This window comes from Xenopus laevis, chromosome 1L (assembly GCF_017654675.1).
Source record: "Xenopus laevis strain J_2021 chromosome 1L, Xenopus_laevis_v10.1, whole genome shotgun sequence".
Classification (NCBI taxonomy): Eukaryota; Metazoa; Chordata; class Amphibia; order Anura; family Pipidae; genus Xenopus; species Xenopus laevis.
Genome location: NC_054371.1, coordinates 79185415 through 79200625, shown reverse-complemented (window position 1 = coordinate 79200625; position 15211 = coordinate 79185415). Strand labels below are relative to the sequence as shown.

The window sequence follows — 15211 nt, the reverse complement described above, 5'->3', positions numbered from 1 at the left end:
AAGTGAAGACATAGAAATAGTTTTGTATAAGTTTAGGCCAATTAATGACCAGTTTAATGCTATAAAATAAAGCTATAAATTCAGTCACGTTATTGATGTTTTGATATCATCATTGCAAATTATAGCACTTTTAGGACTGTACTGGCAAATGGAAAGGCAATGGTGGCATCGGTTTAAAGCATCCAAATAGCCAGCCGCACTAAAATAATGTAAAAATCCTTTGAACAGCCAAATTAAATTCTTTAATTCTATTTGGTGTTTGTGACATGCGATCAATTCGGAAAGAAAAAGCTTTCTCCAATTCTGGGACAGTGCTCTTTCTGACCCTGCACCAGCCCACAAATACAGAACAGACCATTGAGCTGCCATTTTACTTACCTCCCAGGCAACTGGGACTTGGACATACACTTGTACAATAAATGCAAGAGTGTAACTCAGCCCTAGGTATACTATAGGAAATAAACTTTCCTAGTTCTTTAGTGCAATGGTTATCTATGGGGGACTTACGGAATAGACAGAAATGATTTTCAGAACGGTACTAATTTGGAAATCAATCATGCTAATCATAACTCCTGCTTTTTTCTTAAAAGCGGTAACTGCACATAAAAATAAAACGAGCAGTCAAAAATCTGTGACATAGAATAGCCTCACAAAACTATAAAAGGGCAAAAGTAGTGATGAAAAGTAATAATTATTTCCAAAAAATCTTTGTTGATCCAGTTAAAGATTTATTTCACAAAAATGTAAACATAGCAGTTATTACCCCAAGAATCAGGGCTGCTGGTTGTCCAGTTAGTTGGAACATTGATTAAAGGAGAAAGTTAAAATAACTGGGAGTGCCAAATGTTAGGCACCTTCCAGTGCTTATAATCACTAACCTGGTACCCCAGGTTGGTGATCCAATTAGTAGAAAACTGCACTGGCCTGGGATTCTGTGTAAGCACCACAGAGCAATCTTCTTCCTCTTTTTCTTTCTTCTGTTGCCAGAGGCAGACGCATGAACGCTTGAGTGAAACAGCCACCTTTTTTTTTTGCCTGTTTACTCTACTGCTCACACGCACCCAGAGTGAAAAAAGAAGATGTGAGAGAAGATCACTGCAATGTGTTCATACAGAAATACTCCGGGTGGGGGCCATTTTCTGCTACAAGGAGCATCAGCCATGGCAATTGATTATAATCACTGGGGGTGTCTAACATTTATAAACCCCAGTGGTTATAACGTTCCTACTCCTTTAACACCATTTTCAAGTGCTGTAAATAAAATGAATGTATCAGCTACACGAAAGCTTCCAGTTCAGCCAATCAGAACATCAGGATAGTGCGGATGCTTTGGGAGGTAAAGAGACAAAGAAATATATTGGTAAAAAGCAAACTAACAATTGTGAAAAATAATTTTAGATTCTGAGAAAGTCATTATGGTATAGTTTTAACTTGTGAGCTAAGACTCTGGATATATAGTCCAGAATTCTATTGACCTGGGATTTTCTGGATTAAAGTTCTATCTACAACATTGGAGCACAAGGGCTTAAGACTACTAAGAAACAGTCAAAAATTCCACCCCCACCATATTCACTACATTTTCATTATCTGTTAAAAAAAAATGCAGAGGAGTGCTCTTCTGTAAGCAATCACTGACACTGAGTGTAGTTGAAGCACATGCTCAGGAGCACATTTAACAATGTGAGATGTGTCCTTGAACTTCGTTAAAAAAGAGGGCATATGGGGGGCACCATTTCCTATGGCCCCTGAATGCTTTTAGATTTCCTCCTGCTTTAACCTGCCCTGATGTCTTGTCATTTATATATAGCAGCAGCTAATATTTATTTATGCTTAATATATTTCTATAATGCTATAAGTAAACACTACGTCGGAGGTGTGCCTAATAATATATTAGGGATGCACTGAATCCAGGAATGATTCGGCCTTTTTCAGATGGATTCGGCCGAATCCTTCTGCCCGGCCAAACCGAATCCTAATTTGGATATGCAAATTAAGTGTGGGGAGGGAAATTGCATGACTATTTGTCACAAAACAAGGAAGTAAAAAATGTTTCCCTCTTCTCACCCCTAATTTGCATATGTAAATTAGGATTCGGATTCGGTATTCGGCCAAATCTTTGGTGAAGTATTCGGGGGTTCGGCCGAATCCAAATATGCATCCCTAATATATATATATATATATATATATATATTCGGGATGTATATATACATACACATATATATATATATATATATATACATACATATATATATATATATATATATATATAGATATACTATACAAACATAAAAAAGAGACCAGTACTCAAGGGGTTTCGGTGATCAGTTAATCCATATTCAGTGCATATACATTCAAATAATTTAATGTTCTTGTTTTTCTAAAAGCATTATAATTGCAAAATATGTTTAAATTATTTTTTAGTACCCTTATTTTTCAGGGCATTTACACATGCTTAGCACATGAAAGCTCATATACTTCAGGCCATTTCGGAAAACGGTGCTCCGCGTGTGCTTTAGTGCAGGCGACTTTTCATTATAGCAGATGGGAAGACACGAGGAGGCAGTTTGGGGATATTGTCGACAAGAAGTCGAGGCGATTAGTCGCCAGGCGACAAAATCTCCCCATATCTCCTTGTGTGAACTAAACCTTAAGGAGTACTTCTAAGGGCATTTTTTGTGTGCTTGCATCTGAGAAGCAGGTTTAACAAAAATGCATTGGCTAACTGTTGCCATTATATTCTGCGTAATTTATAGATTTTTTATTGCAGTCACGTTTATTTGTATTTGTATGGAACATGCTGCATTTTAAACATAATATTTGTGGGTTTTCATGCTCATTATGCATTTATAAATGCAAAAGAGCCTTAAAGGAACAGTTCAGTGTAAAACTAAAAACTGGGTAAATAGAAAGGCTGTGCAAAATAAAAAATGTTTCTAATATAGTTAGTTAGATAAAAATGTAATATATAAAGGCTGGAGTGACTGGATGTCTAACATAATAGCCAGAACACTACTTCCTGCTTTTCAGCTCTCTAACTCTGAGTTAGTCAGTGACTTTAAGGGGGCCACATGGGAAATAACTGTTGAAGTTTACAATTGATCCTCAGCATTCAGCTCAGATTCAAAAGCAACAGTTATGACCCACGTGGCCCCCCATCAAGTCACTAATTGGTAACTGCCTGATAACCAATCAGTGGAAACCAAGAGAGCTGCAAAGCATGATGTAGTGTTCTGGCTATTATGTTACACATCCACTAACTCCAGTCCTTATCCATTACATTTTCGGCTAACTGACTACAATAGAAACATTTTTTATTTTGCACTATTTACCCAGTTTTTGTTTACTGAACAATCCCTTTATGAACAGTTACAATTATTTATAATAAATGATAAGTATTTATATATACATAAAACAAAACAACTCACCTGTTTCCTGAACGCAAAAGCTCAAACCCTTTATTTATCTGATGAAAGGGCAAAGTGTGGCTCACCAATCCATCAAGATTAAATTTATTTGCCATGAATTCATCAACCAGACGAGGGACACTTTCCTTGCTTTTCCAACCTGAACCAAAAATAATATATACTGTATATACTAAGGGTATTGACTTCAGAGCAATACTATAAGAATTAGTGCATGAGAGATCTCTAGTGACCAACCGAGGTAATTGCCAAACTCTGAAAAAGTAAGGTAAACTACATAGTCCCCACAAAGACGCATTTCATGGTTACCTAGCACATAGGCAACCAAAAACAAACAATGTCATATACAATATATATATATATTCAAACAAACCCTCCCATGATTAAAGCATAATTTAAGACATGTGTTGCATAAACAGCTCCTAAAGCCGTCACAATCATTTTCCCAATAGGCAATCACTAGCAACAAGATCCAATATCCATATTTTGAGGTAAACTAAAATTTTTAAAGTTTTTTTTACAGTTCACAGTTAACAAAAAAAGCACGATCAAGGAATATATATTACCAAGCAACTCTAACTCTTTGATCATACAAAACAAGTCACATCAAAAGTAAAATTCATACCTAATGGTAGACGTGACTGTAAATAGAAAATCCAATAAACGTCCCATTTATTTAGAAGGGTTAAAACATCCCCCCACCTCTTACGCCTGTTCAATTGCCTGCACCAAGAAGTATTTCAGATCACTGCTATTACATTCCATAAAGTGGTGACATTTGTTTTATTGCAGAATTTAGTGGCTAATTTGATTGACATTGTCTCTAATAAGATATTTTAAAGAATGCATCGTACAACCCAAATATTGTTTTCTGCATTTGCAGCATGTGATTAAATAAATCACTTCTGCACTATTACAATTAACAAATTATTTATTTTATATTTTTTGTTAGTAACTGTGGACTGAAACTCCTGGGAAAACTCCAAAAATTTACAGGTGCTGCAGCAGGCGGCAGCTATCTTTATCTGCATACAAAATGGGCCTCTGAGGAAGCTGATTGGACCAGCGAAACGCGTCAGGCAGTGGGGACAAGACGCTGACAAGCAGGAACGCAACCACGAGGGATAGGAAAAGCCGGCTTTTCTATTCCTACCCCGGAAAGACCTGGGCAACCTGCAAAGGACAGCTGATTTTATAGAAATGCTTGTAAAATCCGATTAAAATGTGAGTGCAAAATCTTTTTATTTTTTTAAATATTTATTAAAACTTACTACACAATATAAGTCTCTATTCCATGTGGGAGTGATTGGATGAAGTGAGAGAAGAGGAGAGGGACGTAAAGCAATATTACATGTGAGCCAAAGATTAAGGTCTTGTAAGTAGGCACTTTAGCCATCTCTTGGTGGAAGGCACAGATGTTTGTCGTAAAGGGAAAGGAAAACACTATTATATGTGATTGAAAAAGTAAACGTCTTGTAAGTAGGCACTTTAGCCATTTTTTGGTGGAAGACTCACATGCATGTTGAAAAGTAAATATAAGTACAGCCCCCGAAGTGGAGGACCAAAATAAAGGGGAATTTGGAAAAGGGGAACTAACATAACACAATATAAATTCTGTACACAAGCACCTGGTGTGAAACTACCATTTCAAAAATACTACACTATATGTCGATTTATTTTTCCCCACTTTTCTTTGTTTCTGGAGAGTTCGACTCTGTTGCCAAAGGCGCTGATCCATTTTTTACCCTATATGATACAAAATGGGCTAACCTTTTTTAATAATACCTACTATTTTGTTATATTGCCTACTGTATCTTTTAATAAAGGATATTTTATTACTATACTGTTTATCTTCTCTCTTACTTTTAGGCATCAATAAAGAATCTCTATCAGTCCCAGCTGCTCTCAAGAAGACCTTCCTAATGTTGCTTTTGTCATAGTCTCTCTCACTAAAGTGATCACTCATATCTTTAGCCAATTTATAAAATTTCCCTTCAGTGGAACAGTTCCTTCTCAACTGGAGGAAGCGGTAAACTACCATCAGATATTATATTCCTAGGAGGGCATGCAACAGGGTATTCCCACTGCGCACTTTACGATAAATAGTACAATGGAACGCATTCCCCCTAGACATTAGTCTCACATCCAGAAATTCAATCTCTGTATGTGAGAATTTATCTGTAAAATGTAAATTCAATCTGTTATCATTTATGGTCTGTAAAAGCAACTGAGCTCTTCTCTTCCACCCTGCCATAGAAATAAGCAACTCATTAAAATACAGAATATGTAACTTCAAGTGTCTCTTCCACTCAGATGTGGGACACCTCCCACCAACCCATATATAGGTTGGAGAAGAAGGGGGCAAATTTGGCCCCCAGTGCTGTCCCACATCTCTGCAGGTAGAATTGTGCATCAAATACAAAATAATTGTGTTCTAAGAGATACTCTATAGCTGAGAGGAGGAAAGACTTGAGTTCTCCTGAATAATCGCTATATTTAGAAAAATGGTAATTCACAGCTTCTAAACCCTTTTTGTGGGGAATTGAGGAATATCACGTCTAGTGTAGCCCAGCTAAACCTCAGTAAAGAAAAATGCCACCATTCACTACCCTCCACTAGCCCCCCTTCCTGCTTCCTCCCTGCAGAGTCGGGCCAGGAGCCCTAGGCAACCTGGCTGGCTACAGCGCTGACTGGGTGTGCGCATGAACGAACAGACGCTGGAGTGCATGCGCGAATGGACGTGGAAGCGCAAGCAGACAGCCGACAGCCCAGAGAGGAGACCGGACCAGGGGTAGGAGCCAGAGAAGGTACGTGCACATGCCTACCCTTAGTTCCAGCCCTGCCTCCCCACATAGTTTTTTACTTGAAAAAGTGTCCCCAGCAGAGCTCATGGGCAAATCTTCAGTATCCTCGGATCCTATTCTTTCTCTTTGCTCCAACTGTGCATGTGACAAAAAAGCTCATTGTCGACGGTGCCTTAATAAAGAAATCCAAAGATGCAGAAGATGGCACCCATGAGCTCCCCTGCACTACTCGGATAGGTCAGCACTACAGCAAGGGACACTTTTTCAAGTAAAAGACCATGCAGGAGGGGGGCAAGTAGAGGGTAGTGGTCAGTTAATGGAGGCTTTTCTTTTTAGGGGGTTTCTTTCTCCATTAAAGCAAACATTGGTTGCTCTATGTCAGCAGAACCAATATATTGCTAATAGATTGCTAATAGATTGCCTAAGTATTAGTTTTTTTAGCTATACCTCCAAATATGCTCCCCTTCCATGTACGTCCTGTAAACAGCAATATTGGATCAAAAGAGATTTGTGCCGCTGATGGAGCCTCTCCAATAATCACACTGGTTCCATATCCTATGTGACAGCATTCCAGTGCTGCTTTCTGTCAATAATAAGGCAGATTTTAGGAATAATGCTAAAGGGAAGGTCACCTTTAAGTTAACTTTTATTATTTCACAGAATGTCCTAGTCTTAGCAAGTTTTCAATATCCCCTCGGATCTTCCTTTTCTTTTGCTCCTGCTATTTGCTTCTACTAACCACATTTTTTTCTTTCACCTTGCATTCCACAGTTAAAAAGCAGCGATTATATTTTTAATTAGTAGAAAGCTAATGGCAGCCCTTCAATGGCTATTGACCTTAAAGTTACATCAACAATCAACCAAGAATTCTTCAGGATCTAGCGTGCTATCATTATTTGCTACAATTGTACTGATGCCTATGCCATTGAGAATAGTTTTACATTGCCACTTTCTTCCTAAGCTTATAGAGGGCACAGGATGTTATATATAAAAAAGATCCTATAATCCTACCGTATTTCAAGAATTTTGCAAGTAAAGTTGACTGTTGTTGCTTAAGGTTATTGCTTAGTTATTCTTTAACTGGCAATGTACTCCTTATTAAAGATGTAAAGCCCCAGACAACCCTGACTTTTCTGTGAAAAATTATAGTACAGCAGGATGTTTACCATTGTATCTGTGTTTCCAATACATTCAAAGGAATAATGTACACCTCCATTTGTCATTTCAGTGATCACCTCCTGGATGGGCTTGGAATAATTCAGAGGATTGATACATTCTGTTGCCCCAAAATCCTTGGCGATATGAAATTTACCACTGTTTATATCAATGGCTATAATTCTTTCAGCTCCTGCAGATTTGCAACCTATTACAGTTGAAAGACCAATTCCACCTAACCCAAACACAGCACAAGTAGAACCAGGCTCCACCTACAGGAAAAAAGAAGATTCAGTACCATTAGTCACATTTTAATCACACATAGGACTGGAGGTCATGGTGCAAAGCAAAGTAGATATGATCACTCATACATGAAGGTGATATTTGTTCTACCTTAGCAGTATTGATGACAGCTCCATATCCTGTTGAAAACCCACATCCAAAAAGGCAGGCTTTATCCATAGGTGCTCTGTTATCAATTTTTGCAACTGAATCTACTGGAACCACAGTATATTCAGAAAAGGTGCTTGTCCATAAAAAGTGATAAGCGGCTTTGCCTTTGCACAAAAATCTAGATGTCTTGTCAGGCATTACATTTTGTGACTCACTGAGACTGTAAAAATATATGAACATAATTATATATCCGATGACAGTAACAATATGTAATATGCTATGACCTAACAAAAACACTTACTGAGTTTTAAGGCAGCAGTTTGTATTTGGATTAAGGCAAGAACTGCATTTTCCACACTGTGGGATGCAAAGTGGAATAACTTTGTCACCTTCAAAAAAAGAAGAGAAAACATGACAACCTGTGTATCCACTAAAACTGTTATTAACATGATTCACAGTTCCTGTGGGAAAAAGAGACTTTAGTTTAGCTATCTGGCATTCAATTTTCAGTAAATACCGTACATGTAATGATATTCGATCTTAAAGACAGTGATTCTCAACCAGTAGCTCGTAAGCAACATGTTGCTCTCCAACCCCTTGGATGTTGCTCTCAGGTGCCTCAAAGCAGGTGCTTATTTTTGAATTCCTGGCTTGGAGGCAGTTTTGGTTGTATGAAAACCAGGTGCACTGCAAAATAGAGACTCATTGTAGGTTGACAATCCACATAGGGGCTACCAAATGTCCAATCACAGCACTTATTTGGCACACCAAAATATATGTTGCTCCCCAACTCCTTTTACTTCTGAAAGTTGCTCACGGGTTCAAAAGGTTGGGGATCCGTGTGATAAAGCATAGGTTACATTGAACTCTTCAGTCTTAGCCAGGCAGGGGAAAGTTTAGTTCTACACATCCAGGTTCGACTGTGCAGTGGCCATGACCCACTGTGTGCAGATGCCCTTGAAACAATTGAATGTTTTTTCACTTAAGACCCAAATAAACCAATAAGCTGCAATAGTTGTCCAACTTGAGCATAGTTTGCAACTCCTTTGGATATATGCATCTTTGCCAATAACTACACAGATGCACAAGTTAAAACGGTATCATGAAGGCAGCCCTGACCAATGTAAAGATAATATTACCACACTATGAGCAGGCCCGGACTGGCAATTTGTGGGTTCTGGCAAATGCCAGAGGGGCTGCTGTATGGTTCCATAGAAAGTTACCATATAGTGGGCTGGTAGGGGGCTGTTTGGGCCTCTGTGTACTTGGAATGGCAGGGCCTAGTTTGACTCCCAGTCCAGGCCTGACTATAAGCACAGCATTTGGTCTAACTGGAGATGAAAGAAGCAGGAGTATGATTCAGGTATTCATATAGCGTCATTCCAAAGAAAACAACCAATATATATGGATTCTAGTGCTCTTCTTATAGGGACCTAAAAATGAACCTTAATGGCAAACTATAGCTTAAAGGGCCACAATGAGGTTTTCACCAGAATTCTGCTTATTATATGTTATCTGTCTGCAAACTGTACCTGGTTTTAGTCCTGTCACACCATCTCCAATGCTTTCAATTATCCCTGCTCCTTCATGGCCCAGAATGACTGGAAAATCAATACCTTTTAAAGCCCCTTTCAAAACATGGTCATCGGTGCGACAGATTCCTGTTGCAACCATCTGAAAGAATTGAGATTGAACAAACAAAAAATCTTCCATTACATGACCTCATTTTGTAAGTGAGTAGTATTATAATAAAGCAAATATGCTCTAAACATAACTGGTTTGTATTTATTTATACAAAACAAAAATTCTGAAAGCATTATTAACCCATCCACTAGCCTGCAAAGTAGCCCTAAAGTTTAAACAGACACCAGATACAGGCCCGGATTTGCGGCAAGGCAGCATAGGCCTGGGCCTAGGGCGGCAAAAAAATAGGGGCGGCATGCCGCCCAGCCGCATTATGGGGACGCGCTGCGCTGGCGTTTTTTCGCCAGCGCGCTGGGAAGGGGAGGTGAGGTGGGCGCGAGGACCGCGCGGCCGCCTGGTCGGAACGCGCGGCCTAGGGGCGCGCCTCATTTAAATCCGGCGTTGACCAGATAGTGTCTAGTTCCTTTGTATTATTGTTGATGGAGCTAACATTCCTCCCATCCTTGTGGGCAGATACACTATTTGTGGCCAATTAGCATTTGCAGTGTAATGCTTCCTAAACCTTAGAACAATGTCATGACTGTGCACCAATCATGTCAAACAATATGTGGGATGCACCACCAGATCACGTAAAGAACGGATCAGAGAACACATTAACCAAGTCAGCAATACTAAATTAAGTAACAAAACTAATGTCACTAGACATTTCAAAGAGTGTAATGGTAGTGACCTAAAGTATTTCTCCATACAAGGAATAGAACAGATTAAGACAGGTATCAGAAAAGGAGACCTTTTGACAAAACTGCGTAAAATGGAGGTTTATTGGATTTTCCACTTACAAACCAGGTTGCCACTTGGATTGAATTATACCTTTGATGTAACTTGCTATATATAATTATATTTATTAACTTTTTATATTGTGTAAATTGCATTTCTTCGTAACACCCCAAAACATGGATTGTTTAATATTTAGATCATCTGGGGATAACTAAAGAAATTGAGCCAAAAGCCCTGGTTCTAATGGATGATATATACAACACATGTGTAAGATTGTGATTGGTTTTATTGTGGGGAGGGTCTATGAGAGCTAGTATTTAAGGACTAAAAAGGAACTGATTTGTCAGAGATTGCCTATGACTAAGTGCTAGGTAAGCATGAAACGCGTTAGACGCCATGAGGGGATTATTTGATGTTTTATAAGATTTAATTAACTTGTACTTTTTAACTTACAAGCATGCTTTGGAAAATTTCTTAAAGGAGAAGGTAAGGCTAAAATTAAGTACGCTTTATCAGAAAGGTCTATATAAATACACCAGTAAACCCTCTGAGCCCTCTGTCAAAAGAAACACAGTATTTCTTTCCATCTATTGTGTACACATGGGCTTCTGTATCAGACTTCCTGTTTTCAGCATAAATCTCCAGGGCAGTGTTTGACCATGCTCAGTTTGCTCCTCTCCCCCTCCCTCCTCCCCTCTCTGCTGTAATCTGAGCCCAGAGCTATGAATGAGCAGGGAAACTCAGGCAGAAAGTGATGTCACACCAACTGAATATGGCAGCTGCTATCCTAAATAAACAGAGAGAGTGTCTAGAGCCGTTTACTCAGGTATGGTAAAGCATTCCGCAGGATAACAAGTGTTATAGCTTGCACTATTGTGGCTAATCTATTAACAATAAACTGCTGTGGTATCTTTCCTTCTCCTTTAAGCTATATAGCTATACCTCTCAGATCCATGTCGTTGCAGCGCACTCCAAAGTCAAAAGGATCGCTCAGATAGATTATTAGTTAAAAAATCATCCTTTATTGGTTTACATCAGTTTAAAAAAAGAAATGCTAGCTCATGGTCTGACGCGTTTCGTAACTATGTACTTCATCATGGGTCTCTGATGAAGTACATAGTTACGAAACGCGGATGATTTTTTAACTAATAATCTATCTGAGCGATCCTTTTGACTTTGGAGTGCGCTGCAACGACTTGGATGTGAACGGTGAAAACGTCTCCCTTAGCGACAGACTCGGGGCGGCAGCACCCGGGTCACCCTGTGGAGAGGGTAAGCTGATCCTTACTTATATTTATCTATGAATACAAACAACTGTTGGAAAGAACGTGGGAAGGATTGTGTAATAAACGCAGGGCTCGGGGCAGGCGCACCCGGGCCAATTACTACCAACGGTGATCGGATTTTAACCGCTGTAAATCTCTGTGCTATAGAGGATCAAGCGGACAGAAATTATTTATACCAATTTAGAATCTCAGAATTGGTGTTGGGATATACATTTTGGACTGTTATATAGCTATACCTCTGTTTGGTCACTAGAGGACTCCAGCATGCTACAACAATTTTACCAGGCTCTATATCCAAGTTAACTGAAATAGATTTGAATGACTACAAAAGTCATGCAGAAGATAAAATAATGATACCATGGTCATCCACTAGTCTGCAAAGTTGTTCTTAAGTTTAAACAGACACCAGATAGTGTCTAGTTCCATTGTATTATTGTTGATGGAGCTAACATTCCTCCCATCCTTGTGGGCAGCTACACTATTTGTTGCCAATTAGCATTTGCATTGTAATGCTTCCTAAACCTTAGAACAATGGCATGACTGTGCACTGGCTACAAAAGTCATGCAGAAGATACAATAATGATACCATGGTCAAGGATTACTGTCAAAGTCTATCTAAATATATGAAATATGAATTTATACAGATTATCTGAACTACTTTTTTCAACCTGATATTTTCTCAACCTGATATTTTGCTTCCCTTGCCTAAAAATTCTTAAATCTTGGCAGTTACACAAAAGCACTATCACTTTACCATTGAATTGTTTTGAAGTTATTGTATGCTGATACCAGAAGAAGATATGAGATGTATCAACTACTTCTATCAAATGGAAACAGTTTATGGAGTGGGTGACCCCCTTCCCAGAGCTGCTAAAAGAATAACGGAGGCTATGAAAAATGTTAGTTAAGCCAGTACCACATTCATCTAAGGACAGCTTAGAGCTCTTAATATTTCCATTAAACCAATAAAAAAAGGACATAGTTTGTGGTGAAAAGGGAATATTCAGTGCGATTTTATTTTTATTAAGGGAACATTAGCAATATTTTAATATTTGTCCCGTACCTTGATTCGAACTTCATTGGCTTTTGGTGCTTCGACCTCTATTTCTTCAATTGAAAGGGGTTTTCCTATCTCCCAGGCTACAGCAGCTTTGCATTTTATAATCTATTAGTTGGAAAGCAGACATTATATTAAGAAAAAATCTAAATAAATACCTAAAAAACATTATTAGGGAAATTATTCAATGTCCTAGAACTATGGCTGAATGAGCAAAGGGGTCCCAGACCAAAGGTTGGACCTCAAATAGGGACCTGAACTAAAAAAGCCTGACAATCAGTACTCTAGAATATCTATGTCAGGGGGCTTACCACCCCTGTTCAACACCAACTCCCTAATCGAAGATGATATAACTTGCTCCTTACGTCGTATGCTAATGGCACATGGGACTGTGTATCTGCTTTTCTTGCCTGCATTTTCTCTGCGGGTGGAGATGAGCCAAAGTACTCCCATTGCCTTATTTCTACAATAACAGGCATAGAGACAGACTGTGGTTTTTGCAACAATATTAGCTGGATGAACCCCCAATGTGTTGGTGCAAATATAGGAAGGACTGGATAGGAGTGCATCACCTTTTCTTTGCCTGTAGGGAAATGAAGGCAGAAAAAAAACAGACGCACAGTCCATGTACCATTAGTGTTAATCTTAGAGCAGGAGATATTTGGTTAATTAGGAGATAGAATTTGAATAATAGTTAATCTAATGTCCACAGTAGGATATTAAGGTTACTGATTTACTGAGCTAATGTTTATCAGAGTAATTCAGAAGCTCAAGTAAGGGAGCATCAGCGGGCATAGGTCGCCCTTTGGAAAGAGATAAGGACAGGGCAGTCCAATTTAGCACTAGGTGCAAAGTGCACCAGACCCTCAATGCAAGCGCACCCCTATAGTATTCGAGCATTTGCCTCCCGGGTCATATTAAAAGAACCTTATAGACTTTAATTTCAAAACAAACTTATCCACCCTCACCGACTTGTGACCTTTGCTGCAGTTGTTGTAGCTTACTGCCCAATGCACTGTCCGAAAGTCCACATGCAATCCAATAGAGCAGAATAGAATAGAATCTAACATGCAATAGAATAAAATAGAATTAAACACAGTAGAACAGAATAGAACACAGTAGAACAGAACAGAAGTGCATGCAGAACCTTATTCTATAAACCTTACACCTGCTGTGCTTTTTTATAATACAGGCATCAAGACTAGTTATATTGGTAAATACTATTTAAAAGTACAAAAGTACCATATAAATGCTCAGGCCTTGCTACTTAAATAGTTATGTTGTCTTTATCAGAGTAGGGAGATGATGCAGTGCAGACACAGTTCTCCTAACAGAGTATGTAAATAATACATAAACATTAAGATAACAGAACTTACTTTCCCTGCAGTGTCCATAGTTCCTCCTCCCCTGGTAAATTCTTCCAGCCAGTGCTCAGCTGTACTGTCTCATGCTTTCACTTCCTGGTTACACCCCTCCCTCCTCACCATGATTCCCTGTCCCTGCAGCTGAGGGGACAGTTTCTGCCTTACACTGAATTCCTGCCTTGCATTTCTGATAGATTCAGCTTTTACAGGGAATGTGCACACACAAATACTATTTACAAAAATAAAAACATATTGAAAATTCAGTAGTTTAAAAGTTGTTTGTGAGTGCCATTGAAAGCAGTATCTGCTTGGCTCTGCACTAATAGTTCTGACTCCTGAAACAATGTCAGCTGATTGACAGAACTTGAGCTGATCCCCCAGGACCATGAGCGAGTACAGAATAAGAAAATGGATAACCAAATACTGCTATTATCATACCTCCCAACATTTTTTTGGGGGGGGGACAGTCCCGATTTTGACAGCCCGCAGTCCCAGTTTCTTACTGAAATGTCCCAAGTTTCTCTTTGATCTCCTGCACTGAACAGCCAGAAAAAGATGTTTAAAGGGATGAGGTGGCACTCTAAATGCAAGTCCCTGTGAAAGGTGAAAAACATTACTTTTTACCCAAAAAACCCATGAAGTTAATATTAAGGTAAGAGTTCTTCCATTTACTATATGGAAACATCCTCTAGAAAACACAAGGGCATTCCCTGAATTCAGGAAAATAAAGGTTTCATCTCATGAAGGTATTATTTACCTTCTACCTGTTTACTAAAGTTCTACAGTACATATTAGCAAATAAAGCTGTTGATGAGTTTAGGGTTTGCAAGCATGTACAGAGGATCCAGCCTTCAATGATTTACTTTTCGCTGCTACTTTATAAACAAGTTTATGTGACATATTTTGATCTGGCTGAATGCATGAAATTGCATGATATCTGTTCAGATTCAGGGGAATCCTGTTTTGAGTTTTGTTAACTCATGTATATTATATTATTTGGGAACCATGTAAATATCCCAATTATGAAGGCAATTCATACATCTTATTATACTGGATACACTTTTTTTTAGATGATAGCAACAGGTACTGTATCTGTCGGCAACAGGAACTGTATCGGTTTTGAATGCATAGACTTTACTGGAGTCTTGTTATGCCACTGGTTGCAGCTAGCCCAGTTAGAAAATAAGCTTCACTCCAATCACTAAGCATCATTTAAAAGGATATGTTTTAGTTGTATTTTTCTTATTAAATAAGCAATCATGTAGCCCCATTGTAAAAAGAGGAGTTGTGGTCACAGAGGCCACAGACC

General features: G+C 38.7%; 1 protein-coding gene across 2 annotated transcripts; it reads right to left on the bottom strand.

Moving 5' to 3' along the window:
* Positions 1 to 707: 707 nt before the first annotated feature.
* LOC108710849 (alcohol dehydrogenase 1) lies at positions 708 to 14319 on the bottom strand. Of its 2 annotated transcripts, XM_041590725.1 has the most exons (10): positions 13915 to 14318; positions 13507 to 13601; positions 12545 to 12646; positions 9307 to 9448; positions 8076 to 8163; positions 7775 to 7994; positions 7393 to 7653; positions 6674 to 6809; positions 3426 to 3564; positions 708 to 1327 (listed from the first exon to the last, which is right to left on the bottom strand). In XM_041590725.1, exons 4-10 carry the CDS (start codon positions 9446 to 9448, stop codon positions 1303 to 1305), a joined length of 1011 nt encoding a protein of 336 aa, XP_041446659.1. In that variant the 5' UTR covers positions 12545 to 12646; positions 13507 to 13601; positions 13915 to 14318; the 3' UTR covers positions 708 to 1302. The 2 variants fall into 2 exon arrangements, with proteins under 2 accessions (XP_041446659.1, XP_018107518.2); XM_018252029.2 differs by lacking the exon at positions 13507 to 13601 and having other exon boundaries at positions 13915 to 14319.
* Between the last annotated feature and the right edge of the window lie 892 nt (positions 14320 to 15211).